This window comes from Triturus cristatus, chromosome 4_2 (genome assembly GCF_964204655.1).
Source record: "Triturus cristatus chromosome 4_2, aTriCri1.1, whole genome shotgun sequence".
Taxonomy (NCBI): domain Eukaryota; kingdom Metazoa; phylum Chordata; class Amphibia; order Caudata; family Salamandridae; genus Triturus; species Triturus cristatus.
Genome location: NC_140586.1, coordinates 797,433,853 through 797,461,754, shown reverse-complemented (window position 1 = coordinate 797,461,754; position 27,902 = coordinate 797,433,853). Strand labels below are relative to the sequence as shown.

Genomic DNA, 27,902 nt, shown 5'->3' with positions numbered 1-27,902 from the left:
TGCCTCAGATGTCAGGCAGACCACCACCAATGAGCTGTTTAATGCCCTTCGTCCCGACATCGTAATGGGGCTCTTAATAGTTGAGCGGTACAACTCAGCACAGGTTCTGAATCCCACCAGTGGATTATTACTTGTGGCACTATCTCTTTAAGATCCAGCAAAGGCTTCAGTCATTTAAACCGAAGCTCAACCTCTCGTAACTATGGCATAGAGCAGACAGGCTTAACATAAGAAAATGTGTAAAGTATTTAGAAATACCAAAGCAGTAAAACGATTTAAAACACAACACAATAAAAACCCACTCCACTTAATAAAAATAAAGACTATTTTAAAGAACAAAATTAGGTCAAAGCAACCACAGCCGAACAGTATAAATTATTATTTTAAGTCTGAATTGGGTTTTAGCTCCACAAAGTGCCAACCACTGGCAACTGATCATGCTAGACTGGGTCAAAGTCATACCTTAAGGCCGACTACGATGCAGTGCATGTCAGACCAGATTCGACCCAGTTAGAAGTTGTACTTTCTGATTTAGTCTCTGAAATTCTCAGTGGGGCAAGGCAGCAGGCTGTGACCGAAATGGGTTACACAAGGCCCGATAGCCATCAGATGAAGTCCCAAATAAAGTCGTTGGCAGAACAGCTCAGTGCGGGAGAAATTCAAAATTTGCTCCCAAGGAAGGTCCCTCGCCGGCAGGAGACTTTTGGCACCTTCAACAGGTGAAGATTTATCCTTTTGGAATTGGTCCTCTTTTCTAAAGCTCAGATTCCTCCAGCGGAGCAAGGCTGCAAGCTGTAGCGAAATGGGGTTCCACAAGGATTCATACATTCTTTGTGAAGTCTTGCTGAAACAGATTAGCTGATGTGGAAATGGGAGCAACCTGAATCTTAGGTCCAGCAGCAAGCACCTTTGTCATAGTGGCTTGGAAGGTTGATTTTGGGCAGCTGTCGGTTCTTAAAGAAAATATCCTTGAAAAAGTTTCGAAGTCTCAGCTTTTAGGATTAGGGAAGTAGATTGCACTCTCACATTTATTGAAGAGTCCAAGGAACTTAGGGGCACCACTTAGATGTCAGCAATCACTTCAGGAGAATCCAACAGCAGGGCCCAGGGAAGGTGCTGTTAGAACTGGTCAGTTGGGTCTTCAGAAAAGTGGGCTTCTTGCAGCCTTTGTGTACCTGTAGCATAACAGTAGTCAGTCAAATGACCCTTGGAGTCCACGTCTCCGATCTAAGTACAAGTGGTAGCAGGTCCTGCCCCTGGGGTTCTCCTAACAGGTTGCAACAGCTGGTACAGTGCTTCTTCTATCTTCTACAGGCCAGAAGGTGTTCAGAAGAGGGTACGGTGTGCCACATTTATTCCTGTGCCAGCCTATTGGTGGGGAAACTCCTGGCCACTCCCTAACTAATGGGTAAAAGTTCCCTGGGGTGTTGTTCCCCACTTTTGCAGCACTTCCTGTGTGTTTCACTGTAAACTTCACCAAAGTGCCACTCTTTAATTAAACTCAAAATGGAAGACATTTTCTTCTGCTGTGCAGAACTCCCTGTGCCCATCCAGAGGTGTGCCAGAAAAACCCCTCTGGTCACTGAAAAGTGGTTCTGATAGCAAATTGTATCCCACTGGCACAGGTGCATTTCTGGTTAGAAGGACAATGAAGTTGAAAGGCACAGGTGTGAAAAACATCTGCTTGTGACAGGGTAGGCCTCCATTGAAGATAATTTTGTTCTTGGACACAGCCCAAATGACCTTTCTGTCACGGAGAGAAACATCTTCCCAGGCACCTTGTCCACTGTCTGGGAAAAATACAAATTTCACCACAGGGGAGACATCAACAGCCAGGTGACAGTGAAAACTGGCATAAAGGCAGCTTTTGCTCAGGCATGAAATGGCAACTTTCTAAAGTATACAAAAATTGATGGATGGAATGCTTGAATTAATCTCAGCCACTGGAAATAACTTGTGCCACATCCCAATGCGTTGTTATTTTGCAAGCCATGGCACCTCAGTTTGGACCAAGCTATATGCAAATCAGTCTTGACCCTGCTCCAATGGGAACAGTCCAGCCCAAACTGTTAAGCCAGTTCCTCCCTGAACCAGAACACAAGCAACCCAGGACCAGTTTTGCCCTTGTTACACATAGTAAAAAACAACTTTCACTTCCATGGCATGCAAAACATAAGTACACGTGCCTTAATTTTCAAATACCATGCACCCTGCCCTTTGGTCATGCAGGGCTTAATTTAGGGGTGAATTGTAAGTATTAAGAAAAATGTTTAGGCTGGGCAAGAAGGTTTATTTTGCAAAGTCGACTTGGCAGTTTCAATACCCACTCCCCAACCTGCAGTGCCAGGCCTGGAGACATGCTTTGAATTGTCTCTTTAGTGGTAGCACAATATGTGCTGCAGTCAACAAGTGACATTTAACTCACAGACTGTGTGTACACTCTTGTATCATATACTGAGGACTTATATGTAAGTTAAATATGTCATTCAGGATTGTAGCTAAATATCTATATGTTTTAGGGGGTCAGAGCAAATGTACTCGGGCCTAGATAGCAATGCCCAAGTGTGCAGCCTCAAAAACTAGCAGCATAAGTCAAGAAACAATTAGTTGACCATAAAAAAAGAGGTATTTGCCTACACATACAATTATACAGTACTAACCTGCCTGAAAGGGGTGGGGAATGGTTGCCTCAAGGCATAGTTTGCATTAGGAGATTGTGAATGTCCACAAGCTCCTCTCCAAGGCTTTTACATTGTGACAGTGGTTGGAGATTTCCTGGAAATGCTTCAAAATTCCATGCTTCAGGTGTGCTGGTGTACATATTACAGGGACTAATAATAAAATCGACATATTAGAGCACTGCATTCACACAGGTCTATATGATGGCCCAATGAGATAAGCACTCATGGCTTGGTTACAGTATGTGCACATTGTGTTAGGATTGTGGTGGACAGAATCTTCATGTTTGAGACCTGTGTGGCTGTAGATACACATGCTGTGCATACTCAGGCCATCTAATGTTGGGGCTGGATGTGTACAAGTCGTTTTTCATCCAAGAAGGCTTTCCGGTCCTGAGGTATTGTGACTCCTCCTCTTGGTGATAATGCACATGCTCATCGGCTCCACTGTTAGATTGTTTTCTTTCTACCGTCGGGTTTGGACATGTGCTCCAGTTTTCTGGGTCGACTCCGTCAGTATTGTACTCAGATTGTATCTTCCTTATTCTCTGTCTGAGACTGACATTTGGGTACTTCACTCAAGGGAGGTCTGGGTTGATATTGGCCCTTCCTGGCCCTTCCCTTCTGGGCCTACTCCCATCTCTCGATCGCGTCTCTCAACCATGCTTCAACGGTGAAGGAATGGATGCCATTTTGATATTGTCCTTGCTCCCACACGAAATATTCTTGGACAGATCTCCGTCAGGTCTGCAATCTGTGCTGAGGACATTGGGGGGAACATCATCCACAACCATCCGCTGCAGATGCAGAGGCCTTCTCTCCCAAGGAAAGCTCTGGCTCTGAACTGGAGATCGAGGACTTTCCCTTAGCCCAGCAGTCTGTGAGTATGGCACCCCTCGACACCACTCTCAATCTGAGCAGATGACTGCCAAAGGGCACTCAGCCACTCTGGATCATCAGAGACAGGTATTTGGACCACCACTGCCTTCAGGCTATGATCAGCACCCATAAGCTGCTTCAGACCCTCCACCCATCTCCAGTGTATTGCTAAAGAAGCCTTTGAGACCGGCCGCTTTGGTGCCGGCCACTCCGATATCAGCACTGAGCCAACCCACAGCACCGATCACATCTGCCTCGGTGCTGACCAGAACCTCAGTGCCGAAACTGAAGCCACCTTTGGATCCAAAGACTTCAGCATCGACCAGCAAGATCAATGTTGGCCCAGTCAAGATGATTCTCCACAGGCTGCAGGAGGAGATCAACTCAAGACATAAACATCTGGTCTTCCACGCCCATACAGACCTTGCCTGCCCTTTGGGCCCTACTGTTCCACCCTCGAAATGCCAGCTGTCCTTCAAGAAAGCCTTAAACATTCAGATTCTACCAAAGCAGCACAAGAAAGCAGAAAAGGCTACCAGCCCCTTAGTAAGGGAGGCCCCTCCACATGGTGACCCGTGGTACTCCTATGATACAGACCCATCAGGGGACGCAGACCCTGATATGCACCCTGCCGTCCCTCCACTCAGGATGATTCCACCTACTGAAACTCATTGGGAGGGTTGCCTTATTTCATAAGGTGGATCTTCACACAAAGCCCTTAGAAGAGGACTTCCCTTTTGAAACCCTGTCCTAAATGTACGGCTCAATTCAGTACCTACCCAGGGTTAGGGACATGCTATGCCACACTCCCACTTCTTTAAGGACCCCATCCGAGCAAGGGTCATAATCCATTGGGTGGATACAAAATATAAAGCTCGCCTACTTACCCCATATACATCCATGTCCAGCTCCCTCCTGATTCTCTGGTGGCCACTTCTGCTCATAAGTGAGCCAACTCCCAGGCCAGTGTGGATGCCCCACCACCAGAAAAGGACTGTAAGTGCATAGATGCTGGGATAAAAGGGGTGGCCACGTAATTGGCCAACCAATAGCATATTTCTAATTCTATTGGCCTTCTTGCAAGTTTGGATTGTGCACACTGGGATGAGATAGAGTGACTCCTCCAATATCTTAGTGGAGCACAGTAAAAGGGGGCATGAAATAGTATCTCTGGGCAAGCAGATATTTAACACCTCTATTTGCTGTGCCCTAGATTACGCAGAGACCGCTGCCAAAGGGGTCCATTCCAGCATTCTTCTATGTAGACATGCCTGGTTCCATATCTCTGGGTTTAACTCGGAATTTCGGCAGAACCTGTTGAACTTTTCGTGTTAGCCAGCATCTCTTTGGTCCACAGGTGGCTCAATTTGCTACACACTCAATCATGGAGGCTCAAAGACCACCTCCTCTGAAGCCTCCATGGCCTACCAGCACACCCCGGAATGGCATTCCTCTCCCAGGGCTTATTTTAGAGGGTCCTACGGGACAAAAACGCATGGGGCAGAGTTAAAGATGGGTCCCCAAAATGAGCTGCAACTATCAAACCGTGACTTCTCTCCTCCCCCTCGACTTCGCAACACCACTCCTACAAGGCTTCTTTCCTACATGGCAAACCGTCATTTCAGACCAATGGGTTTTGGATATTACCCAATTTGGTAATTGTCTGCAGCTCACTTACTCACATCTCACCATTCTATCTCACAAACACAGACTACCCGCAGAACTCCAAAGGCTCCTCAGAATGGAGGCCAAAGTGCTTCTCCTCAATGGGTGCTAGAGAACCCGTTCACTGCCATCACCAGGGTAAGGGAGTGTACTTGTGATACTTATTCCTAATACAAAAAAAGGATGGGTCCCTCAGACCAATTCTGGGCCTCAGGCCCCTAAAGAATACATCCTTTCAGAGCACTTCCACATGGTCCTTTTCCAGGATGTCATTCTCCTTCTTCAGCGAGGTGACTTTATGACCGCCCTCTGCCTGAAGGACACCTATTTCCACATACCAGTACATCTGGCCCATTGCTGATATCTCAGGTTTGGTGTCCATGGAAAACATTACCAATTCAAGGTGCTCCCCTTCAGGGTTACTACTGCACCTCGAGTGTTCACCCACCAAGTGCCTTGTGGTAATGGCCGCACTTCTGAGCAGGCAGGGGGTCCATGTTTTTCCTCATCTGTATAACTGGCTGATCAAGCTTGCCACCCGTCAGCGAAGCCACAAACACACACAGGTCAACTCTATTCAAAGTCAAAATGTATTGACTGGCATTCTTTAATGCACTAATATGTTCTTTTAATGTATATTGATTTTTTTATTTGTGTCACGGTTCAGTTCTGAGCTGCCTTGTCTAGGGCTGTGGGGTAAATTATGTATTTGTAAAATGTTTAAGTGGTCCCTTTTCATGACAAGTTGAAAATCTAGCATAAGTGTTAATGAAAGGTATGTGATTACATTCACAGGCCAAGATAAATCACATTTTTTGTCATTGATTCCAAAAAGAAGTGGGTTAAAAAATTACAGCCAAATCCTGTTTGTGTTCAGAATCCCTTACGGGTTGGGGCACACACTTTTAGGATCTGACCGTCCAGGGACAGTGGGAACCCAAATACGAGGGCCTCCTCATCAACTACCTGAAACTTCTAGCCGTTCAACTAGCATTGAAGTCTTTCTTACCTCAACTGAAAGGCAAGTTTCCAGTTAGGAAACTTCGTTCAGCCACTGCCAACCTATTGGTACAGCCTAGATTTCAAAAAGCACGATGGTGTGGACAGAGCATTGTTATGGAAGCACCCAAAACATGGAACACATTTCCACTGTGCATAAAAAAAGAATCTAGTATTCTTTCTTTCAGGAAGGCTGTAAAGTCCAGGTTATTCAAATCTTGGTAACTCTTTTGGCAGTCTTGGTTGACTTGCACCTGAAACAAAACAGCGCTTAGACGCCTCAGGGCAATAATGCGCTATACAAATAAAATTAACATAACATCCTTCTTTCTCACTGCAGTCCTTCTTCGTGTGTTGTTGTTCCTAGCACATAGATGCCTTTTTGATGACAGCTGCACTCAATAAATTCCATTTCATTCATTAATTCTGCAACCTCTTCTCTAGCTGTAATGTAATCCATGATGAATGAATCATGATAGAGAGATTTTCAGGCAAAACTGAAATATGGCGCTTTAATCTCTCACTAATTGAACCCATTATTCTTAATTCTCTAGCAACATTTGATCACAATACAGAGGTGTCTTCCCAGACCAGAGGTGAGGCTATGGATTACACTCCATTTACCTAATTGTGTCACACTATGTCTACTCAAAGCAGAGGGGTACAGTGTGTTCTCTCCTGCCAATAATTCTCTGGTAACTAATTTCCTAGAAACCAACAACTGGGGCACCTTTTAGGATACAGGCAAGGTTCCTGACTGGCCCCAGAAGGGGATCCCCATGATATCTCTCTCTGCAGGCAGTTCTGAAAGGCCAGCATCTAACATGTAACAGAACCTAACAGACAGTGTAACTGGAATGTTCACTGTTACGTATATGAATTCTCCCTCAAAATCAGTTCAGGTGTTCTAACCAGTCAGACTTCAAATCATATAAGATATACTATCCATTGAATGTACCTGACCTGCCAGCTGTGCAAACTAATCATAATGCCCTCACATCATAGTCCAGATAATGTACAGAGCATAGGGGCAATTAAAGGAGGCAATCAGTGTTCTCTAACCAGTGCTGGACAAAGTGACAGACATTGTGACAAAGAAATCCCTAAACACAATGGATCCAAAAGAATTTGACAGTTGTCATTTCCTTTGAGCCTCGCAATGTCAACATTTGGGTTTGTTGCAAATGACAGGAAAATTGGACACACACCACTTTTCTTGTGACTCTGGGAAATGCCCTAATAGTTTTCAAGCACTGCAGCAATCTGGGAATATTGAAAGTTTACAGACTGTCCTTGTTGGTTTGGAACCATTTGCCCGGTGGAAGGTCCTAAAAAAGGAAGAACTTACACTTTGGAATTGATTTTGGTGACCACCCGAAAAAGGAGATATCCACCCCATGGTCCACTGTGTCTGCGTTCTCATTATGACACGATTTTGACCTTTCAGCTGCTACTCCTGTAAAACATGATTGCTGTAATACGTCTACTTTGTGAATTCAGAGAGGGAGGTTTGCTGTGAACAGGATACCTCCATCTGTGCAATCACTGTTGGTCTCAATGGTTCACGAATAGAATCGAGATCATGAACATTTATGAGGCACAATTTACTCAATTCCCTGAGAAGAGCCCCTTTGAACTTTGCCAGATTGACACACCCGGCAAAGTGCAAAGAATTGCCAAGGTTGCATTTCAGTGGGGCCTGGCCAGTAATACATTTGGCCTAATATATTGATTTTACATGATACAAATAACACAAATTGCCCTGACATTTCACAGACAGAGATGATTAGCTTTCTCTAGTCCTCCAGTGGAGATGCAAATTCAATCAAATAAGTTATGCCATTCCACTGGAAAGGGATACAGTCACTTAATACCCAATTTAGTAGACACTGTTCGCCTACATTTCTCAATCATAGCTATTAGAACTCTACATTGCTTTATTGAGAAGCCCTTTTAAAAAACCACTCAACATATGCATTGAGTTACCATTGATAAAAATGTGTAAATACATTGTAGTCAATAACATTTCATATTTCTCCTCCATGGATTACTACTTCAAAAAATGGTTATCTTCCCCGATTGCTATTCATTATTAGATTCAATCATCTTGTGGAGCTCAGGCAAAATATGACAGAAAATAAAATAATAAATATATGAAAGTCATATTTACAAGGGGAACGAATATTCAATGCTATGTCATCAAAATAAAACGTACCACTGTTAAAAATAGATGACAGTTAATCAAACCCTATTGGAAAAAAAACTTGTTAAGCATCCTTCAGAATACAGTGTGTATAGAGCAATATATATCAATCAGGTTAGAGAAGCCAAATGAGCACATCATCATTTTTATGTTAGTTTTTGTTAATAAGGAAATATTTTCACTATTATTGCTAACATTGGTATTATTATGATTGCTTCTTAATGCAATATCATTTGTCAGCAACACAGTCAAAGTTACTGACCTCAGACTATCTCTGGGTTAGGGAAAAATGTTTGGTCTTTAACCATTATGATCATTATTTTGTGAAAGAGAAAGAGAAGGAATAGGTTATGAACTGCAAATATTCAATATCCACATACCATGCCCTGTAAATAGACGTGGAACCTGCATGTACATACAAGGCCAAATATGTAATTAGGTACCAAATTGTTTACTACTTAGGGTCTGATTTTTACTTTGGCATATGGAATAATCCCTCACAAAATGTGACATATAACCCTGTTGGCATATTACAGTATGACATTTGTAATTTGGCGACGGAATATCCGTCCGGTTTGTGACATAGTATCCCCTGCAGTATAAATCAGGCCCTTAGACATTTGGCTGGTCTGGACAATTCTGATCGCACAAAGCCTTGCTAAATCAGAGATTAACTTCCACATTGCAAGTGTTTCTCTCTGGCTTTGAGCATATGCATTGTTTAACAGATATCTCCATGAATGCCTCCTAGGCTTTACTTATACCAGACGTTAGTATAGGAAATGCTGTGTAAGTTCTTTGTCATCCTGACACGTATCACCTATTTTGTGGTGTGAATTTCCTGCCAAAGAAAGCATTCCCAGTCTGAAATAATGGATAATTTCAAACAGTTTTTTGGGTGAATCAAATGAAAATAGATCTCTCTTGCCGGCCGGTCCAGATAAATCTGAGTCACACAGGAGCTCATATTATCCATTAAACATTTTTACTTAATCTTTGAGAATAATCAAATCACAACCCATTCACAGTCCCACTGGAAATGTTTCCGATAAAATAGCTTGTTATATTGTATCTTTAAGACTCTCCCACATTATTTGCAAGAAGGAAAACGGGGATGAAAATTTGTACATGCTCTTGCAAACTGAGGTTGGGACTCTCTTACTAAATTTGCCTGTTTTACCTGCGTGTTTGTATGGCACACAATCTTGCTCTAAAATCCAAACCAGGGGGTATAGATTCTCCTGGATCTCTTGGAGGTATTCAGCACTATCAACCACAGAGAGATTGTTCAAATACGAGACAACGAAGGATCGGGTTAAATTCTAATGAGGTATCCTTCGTGGCAAGATGGATTGTTTGACTGCTAGAAAGCAATGACAGGCAAGAGTACTGTCCAAAGCGCTGCAGGACGTCTTCATCAGAATTTAACCCAATCCTTCGTTTTCACCCCAGCGTTTTTGAAATTTCCAAAAAGCGGGTTTTAAGCATTTCTCCGCTTCCACATTGTCGCCATAATTTGAACTGACATGATGGGGCGTTTACCACGCTGACTCGACCCCACCCTGCCAAAAAGGATAAGCCAATTAGGATTCACTCTGGTTAACCGTAGGCTGACTTCCCCCCTCACCCCAGTCCTAATGAAAACCCGCATTGACTATTCAAAAGTGCATATATTGGGTTGAAACTTCGACAACATTTCTCGATTCAGATCAAGGCTTTGCTTGCAAACGAACAAACCTGGATAAAGCAGCACAGTCATTGTTTACTCTGGCCTGGCCCTCCTTTCCCTTGTACATATATTAATCACCTTGTACATAATACACTTTATCACTGAGCACAATATGTCACCTAATCACGTATCACCTTGAAATGTTGGTATATATAAAGGATGCAATTTATATAAAATAACGTAATACCCCTTAACTTGTTGTCAATCTTTTATGTGTGTCCTGTGTGTGTTCCTTATGCCATTAATGATCTAAGAATTGCATAAAATAATTTAGAAAATTGAATTGTTAGTATTAAGAAATAGTTGTGCATATCCGACAGAACCATTGTTTTTGTTTATACATTTATACCCAGGTTCTGAGGGACACAGGGTTGCCCCATTATTTTTTGTATGTACCCTAAAAACCCTCATCATCCTAAACATTACCCATCACTGAACCCAAAACCCCACAGTAGTCCTAAACTCCACTTTAATGTAATTTTGAAGTTTGGCTTAAAATTATATTTCCTTTGTTTCCTTTAATTTTCAATGCTTTTGTATTTTCTAATAATTGACTTTCCTTAAAATTACTTTTCCATGGTTTGGTTTCCCCCAGTGTGGTTTCTCAGTTTTCGTTTTCCCCTAATTGACACACATTATTTTGTTGCAACTTTTGTAAAGAATTATTTAAATAAAGCACATTAACAGACTTATGCTTTGTCCATTCAATCCTCACAGTTAAACATTGCATTTTTATAGGAAGCCTAAAAAATTAGAGAATTCGCTTTAAAACCGTTATGTCAATGCTTATAGCACAGAATAAATGAGTCTCGCATTCACAATGATATCATCGAACATCAATCATGTATTTGGAAACGTGCACTGAGGATCGAGCCTTTCAGTCAAATTGGGGAAATTTGTGAAAGAGAAGCTTTTTAGATAATAGGTTAGTGGTATGACTGATAATATTGATTTACTGTCTCTTGTTCGAATTATTAGTATATAAAACATTTTCTATGAGCTTTGCATTCAATACAGTCCAGGACTGCTGTTTATATGTGACAAGCAAAAAACATATATTGTAGTTGTTATCAATATGTATTCATTATGCCACTTATTTTAATGAGCAATGAGTTTCAATGAAAAAAGAGTCCCCGCAGTAAGGAAAATCTCCACATCAGTTTGACCATCCCATCTCAGTTACTTTACTTCATTTTCACATTGTATGTACCATGTGAATCAAATTAATCTTTATTTTCAATGTTAGTATTTCACTGCTATATGTTTAAAAATGTAATGTGTCACTCAAGAAGGTATTTTGAACAGCTCTATCCCTCTACACAGCTTGTGGCATTTTCACCCCCTGAACTGGAGGGCGGTGGTGCAGCTGAGATGTTTTGCAGGTTAATCTTTGCAGATGGAGGATTAACATTCGCAGATAAATTGTAAGTACTTTACAGTTCATCAAGTGACATTAACAAAGTCAGCAACGTTCACAAATAAATTGTTATCTCTGTATTTCACCAAGTGACACTAGCGAAATCAGTACCCTTTGTCATATTGTAAGTACTTTGCTGTGAGATCCTTATAGTGCACCAAGGGACATTAATGAAGTCAGCAACCTTTGTCATTAAGTTATATACCTTATGGCACACCGAGGGTCTGATTCACAAAGGTAAGTTTTCCCTTTTATGTAAGCTTACACTTTTCTGCAATTCACAAAACAAGTTTACGAGTAGTATCTTTATGACTGCTGAGTCTCTGCACATAAAAAGATAGACAGTCGTAAAGATACTACTCGTAACATTGCTTTGTGAGATGGAAGAAATCATACATTTACAGAAAAGTGTAAGTTTACCTTTGTGTATCAGGCTCTGAGTGACATTAATATTAATTTATTTGTCAAGAAATCGTAAGTACCTTACATGTACTCAAGTGACATTAGCAAAGTCACCACCCATTGTCAATAGTTTGGAAGTAGATTACAGTTGATTGACTAACATTAGTGAAGTCAGCATCTTAACAATGTGAATGATTGAAGCTACAAACAAGATAAAAAAATTCAAATGAGGAATTCCAGTTGAATATTAGATTAAAAAGGAGTCCAATTTATTGATGATTAACATACATTATATATCTTGGATTCAATGTGTGATTCTCTACCTTCTTCCGGCTCTTCAATCAGGTAGAATACCAGACCTGATGAGCTAGTGCAGTCCTATGGCCTGCAGGAAAAATTCCAGGTGATGTATGTCAAGTAGATTGAGACTAGGCTTGGTTCTGATTATTCAAGCAGAAAATAAAAGGAACAGATCCCAAGAAGAGTGGGATTAACTAATAATTAGAGGACACTTTTGTGTAACTCCACTATTGATAAGCTATATACTACGGGGCAGATTTACAAGCCCCTTGCGCCACTTTTGCGTCATTTTTAACATGGGAAAAGTGACTTACCGGTGGCGCAAGGGGCTGGTAAATAAGCCCCTAAGTATTCAGCAGGCCAAGATGGATGGCAGGAATAAAAACCAATCAAAATTTCTTAGGGGTCTCAGTTTGGTGGGAATATATATATATTACAAAAAGCCTCTGCTTTGTGGAAAGAGAGCGAGTTGCACACATCGCGGTGACATTCAAAATGTATTTACAAACGTAAAAGCTCCGCTGTTCCTGATGCATTTCAGCCAACCTTTGGCCTTCTTCAGAGGAGGAGCTTCAGGCATCTTGGGGCCGCACACACGCACTGGAACCAGGTAATTGCTCATTTTATCTCCCAGTGATTTCCCTCTAGTGGGCGCCACAATGGACTGCAGTATAGAACATTCTGGTCCTCGTAGTGAGTTTCTCAGCCTCACAATTCTTTCCCTTCAGTGGGTGATGCCTGTTGTGGTTTGTTAATAGAAGTATGCCGCAATCCCCTTGCACACCATTTTCGAGCATGCTGAGGTCCAAACCAGGGGTCAGTCCCTGGTGGTTGCCACTGCCCATATAGCTTTCGCCAGAGTCAAAAAAGTCCATTTGCGGTCAGTTTTGGCGCGCTTTTAAAGGTGGTCCGTTGCTCCGCGGCAGGACCAAGCCACATTATATTACAAAAAGCCTCTCCTTTGGGGAAAGAGTGAGTCGCACACATCGCGGTGACATTCAAAATTTATTTACAAACGTAAAAGCTCCGCTGTTCCTGATGCATTTCAGCCAACCTTTGACCTTCTTCAGAGGAGGATCTTCAGGCATCTTGGGGCCGCACACACGCACTGGAACCAGGTAATTGCTCATTTTATCTCCCGGTGATTTCCCTCTAGTGGGCGCCACGATGGACTTCAGTATAGAGCATTCTGGTCCTCGTAGTGAGTTTGTCAGCCTCAAAATTCTTTCCCTTCAGTGGGTGATGCCTGTTGTGGTTCGTTAATAGAAGTATGCCGCAAACCCCGTGCACACCATTTTCGAGCGTGCTGAGGTCCAAACCAGGGGTCAGTCCCTGGTGGCTGCCACTGCCCAATATATATATATATATATATATATATTATCTACTGGCGGTCGCCAGTAGATAGTTATAGTTAGGACCTATTTTCCATAGGAAATCCGCAACATTCTATTCCCAATAAGTCTGGCGCCGGTTGACGAATCCTCGCAAAATTTTCCAAATTTTGGCCAGCTCTGCTCTGCTCCTACCCTGAAAGTTTTGTGGTGATTCGTCAAGCGGGGGCCGAGAAAAAATGGGGGTCCCAAAACGCGTTTTCCCCATGCAGTTTCCCATAGGATCTGTTGTCGCAGCTACAGCCCGAACCGCTGAACGGAATGACACCAAATTTGGCAAAGAGATAGTCCTTAGTTCAGACTCGTGCCTTTTGCATAAATGGTGTGAATCCGTTCAGTAGTTCTTGAGAAAATTAGAGTTAAAAGTACATAAATATCTATGGCAGGGGAGGATCCGCGGACCCTACCCGCACCGTAAGCGCACCATCCCCGAACCAAGCGCGTACCCTCCCGATCGCGTGCTGAATGCTAATTGGCTGTTAAGTGTCTGTCTACATTCAAAACAAGGAACTGTTGGCTGCCATTTTTTGCCTCGGTAGAAGCGAGGCTGAAGAAGCAAGGGGAATAAGTGTGTAAAACATATAAAGGGGGCAGAATGGAAATACTCTGACCCTCTAGAGGTGCTTAGGGGGTCCCAGAAGGACCCCCCTGGGCCCCCGTATTAAAGGGAAAAAAAACGGCGAAATGCGCGCACGGTGCGCGCATTCTATCGTGTTGGGTGCACGGATTCTCTCGCGTTGGGTGCGCGGATCCACAGAATTTTTTTTTTTAAAAAGACAAGAAATCATTGGTTGTATGACTACTTTCTACACTGAAAGGTAGGGTGTATATTTCTGTGTGTTAAAGGTATGATTCTTATTGGTTAACAAAAACAGATTGTAAGGAACATTATATATGATAAGATGATATGTTGAAAAGTTAAGCACACTTCCTGTCTTGTTTAGCAACATTGTGTGCTGAACTTGTGACCTGTGTGCTCAGTGCAGTGTTTCATGACCTTTTTCTATGGTAAGAGGCAGAAGGCAGATTGGGGGAAGGGTTGAAATGTATTTCAGTTGGAAAGGGTTGAAATGTTTAACCAATAGAAATGTGTGTTTGCTTTTGAGTGTATGTGTGAAGGATTGTGATTTGATGTTTACATGTATATGTGTGAAAAATGAAAGGAAACTTTTCCATTCTTAGTTTTTGCTGAGAGGTGCACAGTGCAGAGATTCTATAAAAGAAAGTCTGGTGTGTGACTTATATACTTCTTAATCTACAAAACAACTTGAAAGGTGAGTTATTTAATTGTGAGGGGATGTACGTAGAGTATTTTGATTTTAATCAGACTAATGTATTTCTCCTGCAAAAGTGTAGGGAGTACTTTTTTTCTCTACAATCTTATTGACAGTGTGTGTGCATGTAGAAACCATTCTGTGAAATGCATTTGTGTTTTTCATGTGTTTGCAGACAGATAACTGTGCTGTTTTTATATTTTGGTAGAATTAGAAACCAGTCATTGTTTATGAATTTGTGAAATGAGTTATGTTATGTTTCTATACTAAAATGTAGTACTTCTTCTAGATGAAGAAATCTGTTTTGGTATAGTGCAATGGATAGTGTTGTTTGTCTAGAATCACACAGTGAGTATGTGTGCATTTGGGAACCACTGTGAGAGAAGCATTTGGTAACATTGTGTATTTGCTGACAGATAACTGTTTTAAAACCTGTCATGTTGTCAAGTTTTAGTAGCATTAGAAGCCAGTCTTTGCTTATGCATTGATAAAATAAGTCATGCTTTGACACTAATGTGCTGTACTTTGATATGTAGATTGTGTGTAGTCTCCTTACCCCTTGCACAGTAGTGAATGAGTTTTGGTAAGCTGCTAGGGATAGTGTTGCTTGTCTAGAATCACACTGTGAGTCTGTGTGCATTTGGGAACCACTGTGAGAGACGTATGTGGTAATATCATGTATTTGCTGACAGATAACTGTTTTCAAACCTGTCTTGTTGTCAAGTTTTAGTAGCATTAGAAGGCAGTTTTTGATTATACTTTGATTAAATGAGTTAGGCTTTGACACAAAAGTGCAGTCCTTGAAATATGTAAATTGTGTGCAGTTCTCTTACCACTTGCACTGTAGTGAATGAGTTTTGGTAAACTCCTAGGGATAGTGGTGCTTGTCTAGAATCACACTGTGAGTCTGTGTGCATTTGGGAACCACTGTGAGAGAAGCATTTGGTAACGTTGTGTATTTGCTGATAGATAATTGTTTTAAAACCTGTCTTGTTGTCAAGTTTTAGTAGCATTAGAAGGCAGTTTTTGATTATACTTTGATTAAATGAGTTAGGCTTTGACACAAAAGTGCAGTCCTGAAATATGTAGATTGTGTGCAGTTCCCTTATCAGTTCCACAGTAGTGAATGATTTTTTGTAAACTCCTAGGTATAGTGGTTGTTGTCTAGAATCACACCGTGAGTCTGTGTGCATTTGGGAACCACTGTGAGAGAAGCATTTGGTAACATCGTGTATTTTTTAGCAGATAACTCTTTTAAAACCTGTAATGTTGTCAAGTTTTAGTAGCATTAGAAGCCAATCTTTGCTTATGCGTCGATTAAATGAGTCATGCTTTGGCACTAATGTGCTGCACTTAAATATGTAGACTGTGTGCAGTACCATTACCTCTTCGAGACTAGTGAATGAGTTTTGGTAAACTGCTAGGAATAGTGTTGCTTGTCTGAAATCACACTGTGAGTCTGTGTACATTTGGGTGAGGATTGTGAGAGAAGCATTTGGTAACATAATGTATTTGATGACAGATAACTGTTTTAAAATCGGTCATGTTGTCAAGTTTTAGTAGCTTTAGAAGCTATTCTTTGCTTATGCATTGATAAAATGAGTCAAGGTTTGACATTAAAGTGCAGTACCATGTACTATTCTCTTCACTGTGCCAGAACTGAAAATTTAAAAGTTTTACCCAGGCACTAACCTAGCAGTAGTCTGATGATTTAATCAGTTTCAAAGTACTCATGTTGTGAACCATACATTACCACATAGATTGCTTCAAATGTCTATGCAGTATGCATGCAGTCTTCTAACATACTATACACTTGTCTTTCACATTTTCAATTCGCTAGTCAGTATCCATACACTACCAGGAAACACCCTGTAACTCCCTTTGTAGTCCTCTAGTGACCCATTCAGCACCATGTACTAATCCATTCACTGTGCCAAAACACAAACACTTATAAAGTCACTAAGATACTATATTTGCAGTACTGTAATCATTCAGTCAATGCCTAAGTATTCATGCACTGAGCCAGGCCTTAGCACATGGACTGCTTCAAAGCCCTATCCACTATGTATGCAGTCTTCTAACCACCTAGACACTTGTCTTTCACACTTTCAATTCCCTAGTCAGTATCCATACAGTCCAGCAAACATCCTGTCACTCCCTTTGCACTCCTCTAGTGACCCATTCAGTACCAAGTACTAATCCATTCCCTGTGCGAAAAGCCTACCACTTATAAATTCACCTAGGCACTCTCCTTGCTGTACTCTAATCATTCAGTCAGTACCCAAGAACTCATGCAGTGAGCCAGGCCTTAGCACACGGACTGCTTTAAATGCCTATCCAGTATGGATGCAGTCCTCTAATCACCTACACAGTTGTCTTTCACACCTTCAATTCCCTAGTTAGTATTCATACACTTCTAGCAAACACCCTGTCACTCACCCAGTGTGTCTCCTTATAGTACTGTAATCATTGAGTCAGTAAGCATGTAGTCTTTTAGTGAGGTAGGCTTTAGGGCATGAACTGCTTCAAAGTAGTATGCACTATGCAAGTAGTGTTTTAACCATCGTCACACTTGTGGTTCAGGGCTATAGTTTCTTAGTCAGTTATTATATAAAATGTGTTTGTACAGTAATGGAATAGTATAAATTTGAAAGTTATTAATATACATTTATTTGTGATTCTTTTTTACAGATACAGAACAGGAGTGTTTCTCATCTGTTTGCACTCTTCTCGTGCAAGATTGTTTGGATGAAGGGTCCTTAGGTGTTTCATCATACTTGCCGTGCCGCACGAGTATTTTTTGTTAGGATCCCCTCGTAACAGAACTCTTTTGCAAATCTTGCACGTGACGAAGGTGGCATTGGTCTTTGCTTGCCCCTTGAGAAAAGTAGAAAATTTCCACACCACTGAAGGAAAACGTTGTGGGCGTGGTGCATCCTCCAAAAATTCATCCTTAGATTCGGTGAATATTTTAAAGCGACAACATTTACAGTTTTTGTAAGTTAAACTTAGGACATTTTGTTAGCTATATGCATTTTATATATCTGTGATTTGTATCTTGTTTTTTTTTTTTGAGAATAGCATGTTGGGGTTTTTTTAACAATCTTTGAGATTGTTTTTTTTTTTGCCCGCCGTTAAGTGATGAGTACGATTGAAATCACTATTTTAGTGAAATTTAATATATTCTGAGAACAGCAAAAAAGGCTAAAAAATTACTTTGTGGAAAGTATGCTGTGTTGTAAAAAATGTATTATTACATGTTATAAATTTTTTTTCCTTTTCTTTCACAGATTCAAATTTTAAAATAAGCAATTTTTATGAATTTAGATTGGAATGAAAATGTGAAAAAAATGTGTACCATTTTTTATTCCTATTACTGTGAAGGTAAGTTTAACTAAGTCTCAATATGCAGAATGAGGAGGTCTGCAAGAAGCTACAAAGTTGAAACATGTTTCTAAAAACACTCTGTTTATACCTATGTAGTTTTGAAGTCTGACCATAATCAGATATCATGTGACCTGCAAAAAAAGAGATTTCAGGGGTTCATAATATTTCCTATTTTAGCTATTGAAGGACCGCAATTATTTCAATCATTCTTCTTTGAACATCTTTGCAGACAAAACTCTGTGCTTACCTTCTATCATTCGCAAGGAATTTTAAAAACGGAAATATGTCACTTTTTGTAACATAGTTATTGCGCAAGACACTCTTTCATATTTACAAAGAGAGGAAAAGGCACTCTGTGCACTTTTTATACTCCATGTAAATACAACCTTATTATGCACACCACTTTGCGTTGAAAGGGTGTTCTATAAGTGTTGTTGTGCATGATTGCACTGAATACTCATAGAACAAGACACATGTCTAGATTTATCAGAAATCATGAATCTCGATATGTGTGTGAATGCTGCACCATTCTAAAATTGGTGTAAGAAAGCACAACAAGGAGAATTGTTTTCATTTCTCCACATTTGTATATCTTCAATGCATCCTGAAATGTTCAGCATACATTGAAGGAGAAAAATACATTTTCTCATTGTTTTTGTGCAGGAAGGTGTGTCTTCCTGCAGAAAAACAAACAGCACATGACACAGATATCCTTGCACTATGGTGCAAGGGTGCCTGTGTCACCACATGGCTGCAGTTTAAGCAGCCGTGCAGAGAGGAGCATAGATTTGCAACATATTTATGTACATATGTTCCATCCCTGTGCTTCGGAAGTACTACAGCACACTGTAGTTAAAGAGGTTACTGTGTGACGCTGCAGCACTTCCTCATAGTTCTGCACTTATACATTCACCATACACTACTAATGCATTCATTCAGTCAATTACGTACTACACATACATTCATCTAAACTTTCACACACTAACAAAGAAATGTAGCTCTTTTTTTAAACCAGGAAAGTTAGTTCTTACAAGAACTTTTTTTTTCTTCTTCTTTCTTCTTTTATGTTTTTTTCTGGGGTTTTCTGAACAATTTTGTGATTTTTGTGGTTTTTCTGAAGAAAAAAAAAACAGAAGAAACCAAACAATGAACTTCAGGGAACAGTAAAAAAAAAACAAAAAAAAAACTAGCAAATATGACTTTCCTGCCGGCGGCAGATGAGGTCGATTGACTGCTCGCCATAGCACAAAGTCTTATTGCACTTAGTGCAGAGCACTATTAAAAATTTAAATTGAGGACGGATGTCCAAGGATTGGTCTGAGGGATGCACTCTTGACGTGCTCGGCTGCGATGAGGTGGATGGCGCAGGAGCAGGAGTGTCTCTCATCCGTCGGCACTCTTCACATGCAAGATTGTTTGGATGAAGGCTCCTCATGTGCTTCATCATACTTGCCGTGCTGCAAGAGTATTTCTTGGTAGGATCCCCTCTCGATAAGACTCTTTTGCAAATCTTACATGTGACCAAGGTGGCAATGGTCTTATTCTGTCCTTTGGGAAAAGTAAAAAATTTCCACACCACTGAAGCGAACCGTTTTTTGTGTGGTTCCTCTGGCAAAAATTCATCCTCAGAGGTTTGAAGTGATGCAAGTGATGCCTGCTGCCCTGAAGCCATTTTTGGTAGCAAAAAGTTAGAACTAAGTGTATACTTAGTCTAAAAAAAATTTCTTCTCTCTAAAGAGATGGTTCTCCGAAGAAGCTCAAAGAAGAATGATTGAAATGGGTGGGGTCTATCAATAGTTAGAAGAGGAAGTGTAATGAACCAATCAAATCTCTTTTTTTGCAGTTCACATGGGATCCGCGCACCGAGCGCTTACGCAGCACGCACCCAGCGCGCATACGCGAAATTGAATTAAAAAGAAATATAGGATTGGATGTCAAAATATATTAGTTTTAAGACTAGTTTAGAGTTTGTCCTCAATTAATATTCACATGCAATACATAAATATGTTTTTTTAAATGTTAAATACTTCGCAGGATCCGCGGACCTACCGCGTCACGGACGCATATGACGCATCGCAGAATCGCGTAGTTGTCGCGTTACGTACATCGAACGTATCGCGTATAGGCTGGGAGTCTCGTACCGGTCGCATAGCGATCGCGCACTAAACACGTACCCAACGCATACCATGCGCGGATGCTATCGCGTACTTGATCGTGAATGGTGCGCTTAGGGTGTGCGGATTCAAAAACATTGAAAAAATATATATCTGAAATAAAGTTTTGCACTTATAGTTAAAAAAATATTTTGAAAAATATAAAAAAAATGTTTGAAAAACCCATTAAGTTCAAATAATATTTTTTAATTTTTAAAAGAATTAATTGAAGAAATATGTTTAAAAAATGGTGATAAAAAAGTCTTTAAAAAAAAAATCATAATTAATAATAATAATAATACAGCATTTTGTAGAGCGCGAACAGCTACCTCACAAGGAGGTGTCCCGGCGCTGAAGACCGCTGGGGAACCCGTCCTGGCTTTCCCTGTGAGATGGTCCCTTTCTGGGTATCTCCAAGGTGAAACCAGGCATCCCCGGCGTCTGTGGGGGGCCGTTGTAGAGATGAGGCAAGCTTAATGCCCAGAGTTGCCGAGTGTGTTCCTGGTTAGAGTAGGTACCGAGGCAAGAATTATCGAGTCCGTTTTTTGACCCTGGTCCACGACCCTGCCGCATCGGGAATTGAACCCTGGTCCCTGGCCGAATCTCTGCTTACGGGTCTGCCGCCTCTAACCAGTGAGCCACACCTCTCCACAACCAGTGAGCCACACCTCTCCACAATAATTAATGAAATTGACACACTGAATTTGAAAAATATTGAAATCCAATCAAAATCATTAAGCATGATATCTTTAGAGATAAGTTATAGATAGGAATTAGCATTTAAAAAACCTTTGAAATTCACTGAAAAAACCATAGGTTTCATGCACGTTAAAGTTAGGAATTGGCATTTAAAAAACCTTTGAAATTCACTGAAAAAACCATAGGTTTCAGGGGCGTTATAGTTAGCTGGACAGTTCCCTCGTACAAAACCCTCGAAATTCCCCTGTTATAGTTAGTTCAGCTAACTATAACTCGCGCCCCCGCAATGCACTGCTGATGACGTCACATATTACATCACTCATGACATGGTCAGTGACATCACTGATGTCATCACTGATGACATCTCAAATGACATCACTGATGACATCACTACTGACGTCATCTATGTGATAAATTAGTACACCTTCTCACACCCTAATTTAACCGTTGATACACAAACTCAAAATTTCAGACGGCCATTCTCAAAACAATAGATACTCCAATACCAATAACTACATACCCACTTATTAACTCTTAGGTCTACATACACATCCACTCATTCACATGTACAGTCACTCATACTTACAGTCGCTCCGTACAAGACTATCATATGCATTTATACACCTACATAGACACTCACACACCACCAATTATCCATAGAGGTACTCTCACACCTAGTCAGTCATGCAAATAATTAATCACACTCCCATTTACTCACCTATGCAGTTATACACACTCAAGTTCACTTACTCATAAAAATAGTACCACATTCTTACGCTCTTATACAATCATTGATACAAGCACACACTCATCCATAGAGCCACTCTCACAATCACACACTCTCACATATACCCACTTATATACTCTTACACGCATATATACTGCCTTTCACATATGTAGTTAGTCACAAATGTACCACTGAGATATACATTCAATCCCTAACACACCCATACATACACTCACTCAACCATACAGTTCATCACAGATGCACTCTTAAAACCATGCAGCCATAGAATCACCCACTCACACATCTATGCACAGAGTCACACAGCCTACCCACACAAACACTCAGGCACCCATACAGATACTCAGACAACCAATCGATAACCCATATAGACACTCATATAGCTATTCACAAAACCATGCAGCCACGTATACACCAACAGAAAGAAACATACAGACATTCACACAGTTTAGTCACTAGTCTGCAGTAAGATACATTTAATGACTCACTTATAGAGTCAGTTACGCACCTAGAAAATCATCCATGCACAGCCACTCATTCTTCCACAGGCCTTTCACTATAAATATATAAAACATATTTAAAATGTACAGAAACACACAGTCACTGGATGATGTCATCAGTGATGTCATCAGTGATGTCATTTGAGATGTCACAGTGATGTCATCAGTGATGTCACTGACCATGTCATGAGTGATGTAATATGTGATGTCATCAGCAGTGCATTGCGGGGGCACAAGTTATAGTTAGCTGAACTAACTATAACAGGGGAATTTCTAGGGTTTTGAACGAGGGAAATGTCCAGCTAACTATAACGCCCCTGAAACCTATGGTTTTTTCAGTGAATATATATATATATATATATATATATATATATATAGCCGATTGACAAATCTTCGCGAAATTTTCCAAACTTTTGGCCAGCTCCGGTCCGTTCCTATCCTGAAAAGTTCACGGTGATTCGTCAAGCGGGGGCCGAGAAAAAAGGGGGACCCCAAAACACGTTTTCCCCATGCATTTTCCCATAGGACCTGTTGACGCAGCTACAGCCTGAACTGCTGAACAGAATTACACCAAATTTGGCAAAGAGGTAGTCCTCAGTTCAGACTCTTGCCTTTTGCTTAAATGGTGTAAATCCGTTCAGTAGTTCCTGAGAAAATCAAAAGTAAAATCACATATATATCTGGGCGGAGCCTAACCACACATCTCATCGTGAGATCGGATTGGCTGTCAGTACGTCATCCAAGAAGTGTTGGCAGCCATCTTGGGACCAATATACATGATAGCACCTAATTAAAAAGCATTGCAGTTAATAGAAGGTTTTAAGACTTTAGTTACATTATAAATCATTTGTTGATGGTACCATACTCATTTTCGGAATTGTGGTGTGTTCTAAGGGGATTTTACCATGTGAAAAAGCCTTCTGCTGTGATATCATGAATCATGTTTGAGAGAAAACTATTTTCTCATGCTTTTCCCACAGAGGTCTGGAAGATGATCTATAAGCTAAACTGAGAGCATATTTTCTGTAAATTCACATTATCTTTCTCATTGATGTGATAATGAAGTCTGACATTCTCAGTAAAACATGTACATCCAACAAGGGCAGAGACTGTCAGTTGATTCCTTTGTGTTCTACTGCAGCTTCCCAGAGTGTTCTAAAGAACAACTAGAGCGCTAACAGTCCTATTATGACAAACATATGGCACACCTGAAGCCATCTTGATTGGAATAAAGTGGTAACTCTTAAAACATTTAATTTAAAAAGGAACAAAATGAAGACTGAAACATGCACTTTGCCAGCAGCAGACTTCCCTGGTGAGCAGTAGCTTTACTACAGTGATCTAATAAGCAACTAGAGTGCTAACATTCAGAATTTATGGCAAATGTGTGACACATCTGAATGCCTTCTTGATGGAACCGAAGTAAAAAACTGAAAGTATTTCCTACTGAGGAGACTGCAGTAAATGAGGAAATTAGGAAACTTCATAACAAATAAATCTCCCAAGATGGCCACCAGAGACAAAAGAGCCCAAATGTAGCCCAAATATCACCCAGATGTAGCCCAAGTATAGCCCAATGACAGAATGTCCCAGAGTGTTCTAACGAACAACTAGAGCGCTAACAGTCTTACTTATGACAAAAGTATAGCACACCTGTAGCCATCTTGATTGGAATAAAGTGGCAACACTTAAAACATTTAATTTACAAAGGAACAAAATGAGGGGGTTCATTTTGCCATAGAAATTATGATTAGCGCCGCAGAAAGAAAAATTAGGGCACATTTTGACTTCTCAAATCCTCTTCTATTTCATAAAAAAATTCTCACATGCAGACTGAAACAAGCACTTTGAATACCAGCAGCAGACTTCCCTGGTGAGCAGTAGCTTTACTACAGTGATCTAATGAGCAACTAGAGTGCTAACATTCAGAATTTATGGCAAATGTGTCACACATCTGAATGCCTTCTTGATGGAACCAAAATAAAAAACTGAAAGTATTTCCTACTGAGGAGACTGCAGTAAATGAGGAAATTAGGAAACTTCATAACAAATAAATCTCCCAAGATGACCACCAGAGACAAAAGAGCCCAAATATAACCCAAATATCACCCAGATGTAGCCCAAGTATAGCCCAATGACAGAATGTCCCAGAGTGTTCTTAAGAACAACTAGAGCGCTTACTGTCTTACTTATGACAAAAGTATGGCACACCTGAAGCCATCTTGATTGCAATAAACTGGTAACACTTAAAACATTTAATTTAAAAAGGAACTCAATGAGTGGGTTCATTTTGCCATAGAAATTATGATTAGTGCTGAAGAAAGAAAAATTAGGGCACATTTTGAGTGACTTCTCAAATCCTCTTCTATTTCATTAAAAAATTCTGATATGCAGACTGAAACATGCACTTTTAATACCAGCAGTAGACTTCCGTGGTGAGCAGTAGCTTTACTACAGTGATCTAATGAGCAACTAGAGTGCTAACATTCAGAATTTATGGCAAATGTGTGACATATCTGAATACCTTCTTGATGGAATCAAAGTAAAAAACTGAAAGCATTTCCTACTGAGGAAACTGCAGTAAATGAGGAAATTAGGAACTTCATAACAAATAAATCTCCCAAGATGGCCATCAGAGACAAAAGAGCCCAAATGCAGCACAAATATCACCCAGATGTAGCCCACATGTAGCCCAATGACAGAAGTGTGCAAAACACTTATTTTTTGTGTATTTGCAGTTTTATATAGTGCAGACTTGTCAGGTATTGGAGTGCTTTACATGAGCATTGGTTACATCACACAAGATCAAATTAATTTTGGTTGTAGACATAAGGAGATTAAGTGATTTGACCAGAATCACAGAATGTTGAGCTGAAGCAGAAACTCCAGCCTGGTTCCCCAGTTGCAAAGTCTGCAGCTCAGGAAGTAACACCACATCCTCTCCCCTCGGTGCAACATTTAATCAAGTGGTCACCTGGATAAAAAAACATAAAGATTACAAATAATTTAAAAGTTCTTTGTCGCTATTTGAAAACTCAGAAAATATGTCCTCATTTTATTTTTTTAGAGCACTAACCATAATTTTGATGCAAATAAGACCCTCTCATATATGTAATTTCTAAAGGAAATGTACTAGGTATTACAGTTTTGATTACATCAAGGTGACGTCAGGCGTTCCACACTTTTGTAATAAATATAGAATGTTAGCAATCTAGTTGTTCATTGGGATACTGTTGCGAGGCAGAGGCCAGGGGCACGGACTCTGAAAATTGAAGGCAGGTAGGAGAGTGCAGAGGCAATCATTTGACCACACTGGGCAGGCAGGAAGGGCAGTGGCAGCACAACAGACTATGGAGGGCAGTGGAAAGGGGAGCAGGGGCAACAAACCAACAATACAGGACTGGCAAGAGAGGCTGTGGCAATATAATAGACCATTGTGGGCAGAAGGAATAGGCAGTGGTAGTACAACCATACATGCCAACAGACCCGTTTCAGCCAGGAAACGTCCAATGTTTTTAAGCCCAAATGGGCTTTATTTGATCTGTCTCCTGTGTACAATCTCCTCTTTTTCAATGTAACTCAAAGGGGAAAATCAATACCCCAGTTTTTTTTCAAAATCTCCCTCTTACCAAGCTCAAATGTTCGCAAGTATGGTACATTGGATCATGGTAGGCAGGAGGAATTGGGGTAGGGACATGGACTCGGATAACAGAGGACAGGAGGGACATGAGAGGTGCACCAAACTGACCCTACAGGGCAGGCATCAGGGATTGCAGCTGCACAATACACCACACAGGGCATGCGGGACGGGAGTGCAGCACAACAATCCATAGAAAGCAATAGGGAGGGGATAGGACCATGCACATGGACAACAGAGAATAGAGGGGAAAGAGGCAATGGTAGCTAGCTGACCATAATGGACAGACAGGAGAGAAAGCTGCGGCATAACAGACCATAAAGTGCAGGAGGGACGGATCAGGGGCATTACAATATAACAGACAAGCCAGGAGGGAGGGAATAGGGGTCTGCACATGGAAACAGAGGGCTGGTGGCAAGGGGGCAGGGAGGGAGCAGCAAGATGACCATGGAGATCAGGCAGGATGGGCACTAGAAACAATGAGACTATGATGGCATACACATAGACCATGGAGGGAAGGTGGGTGGGGGTCAGGGGCAGCTAGCTGACCACACAGGGAAGGTGGGAGGGGCCATGGCAGCACAGAAGACCATGCATGGCAAGCGGGAGGGTTAGTGGCAGCACAATGTCTATGATGGGCAAGAAGGAGGGTGCAGGGGCATGCACAACGGACCATGGAGGATAGAAGGGAGGGTCAGGACCTGGGGACAGACAAGAGAGTTCAGGGGAAGGGGCCTCACAACAGACCGCGCGGGGCAGGCAGGAGGAGCAGTTGCAGCACAACAGACCAGGGAGGGCAGAAGGGTGTGGCAGTAAAATGGACCATGGAGGCCAGGAGGAAGGGGATAGGGGCATGACATGTCGACAGGCAGGGTGGAGGTGGCAGGGACAGGTTACAGTCATCTGACAATGCTAGGCAGGTGGGAGGGGAGTGGCAGCTCAACAGAACACTCAGAGAAGATAGGAGTGGCAGGTCCATGGAACATGGTGGGCAAAAAGGATGGAGCAGGGGCATGCACAAAGACATCGGAGGGCAGGGGGAAGGAGAATAGGGGCAGCAAGCTAAGCACAGAGGCTAAGCAGGAGGTCAATGATGGGCGATAGAATTGGGCAATGGAGGGCAGGAGGAGTGGACTGGTACATCATGCTAAATGGAGGGCAGTGGCAGCACATCAGACCATGCATGGCAGGAGGGAGGAGGCTAGTCCATGGATTCAGACAACAGAGAACAGAGGATAGGGAAGAGGTGGATGGGGCAGCAAGCTAACTGTTCAGAGAAGGTGGGTATTAGGAACTTTATTGTTTTTAAAATGTGTGTCTGTGCGAACTACTTAAAATATGAACAAGTATGCAGCCTAATCTCACTTTTATTCAGGAAGAAGAGGACGTTTGTGACTGTGACTCCGGGCTCACTTGGCAGAAACACCCCCTGACCCTCCACCCCCCATCGCAAAATGTAATGCCCATGAAAAGGGTAGGAGGACGAAGTGTTATATAGAACATAGTCCTGAGCGCACGATTGAAAATGAAAACTAGATATAGTATATGGTATAAACTATGCACCAAAAAGTGTGATATAAGATGAACCGGGGCATGAAATATAATATGCAATACATTGTGCGCAATGACAGATTCATTGGAGAGCGCGAGATAGCACAGGCACTAGCGCGTGCTATGCGATATGCGCCTTGGAGTGTAATATGCACAGGGCAGTGTTGTGTAACCTAACTAGTCTCTAAAGTTGTAATATAAAATATGTGCTGGGGAGTGTAACGTTGCATATGCACTGTGACAAAGATATGGATCCCAGATTGTAATATGTATGGCATAGCCCTGTGCGTTAT

At 41.4% G+C, this 27,902-nt stretch overlaps 1 protein-coding gene across 3 annotated transcripts in view; it reads left to right on the top strand.

Annotated features, from left to right (window-relative positions):
• LOC146835070 (vitamin D3 hydroxylase-associated protein-like) overlaps positions 1-27,902 on the top strand; it is a 562,514-nt gene that overhangs the window by 372,103 nt on the left and 162,509 nt on the right. For 2 of the 3 annotated variants that reach the window (XM_085602733.1, XM_085602732.1), the window contains one exon: positions 11,477-11,577. The exons of the other annotated variant lie outside the window; for it this stretch is intronic. In XM_085602733.1, the coding sequence (XP_085458859.1) occupies positions 11,477-11,577 (101 nt within the window). The remainder of the gene's footprint in view (positions 1-11,476; positions 11,578-27,902) is intronic. 3 annotated transcript variants of the gene reach the window in all.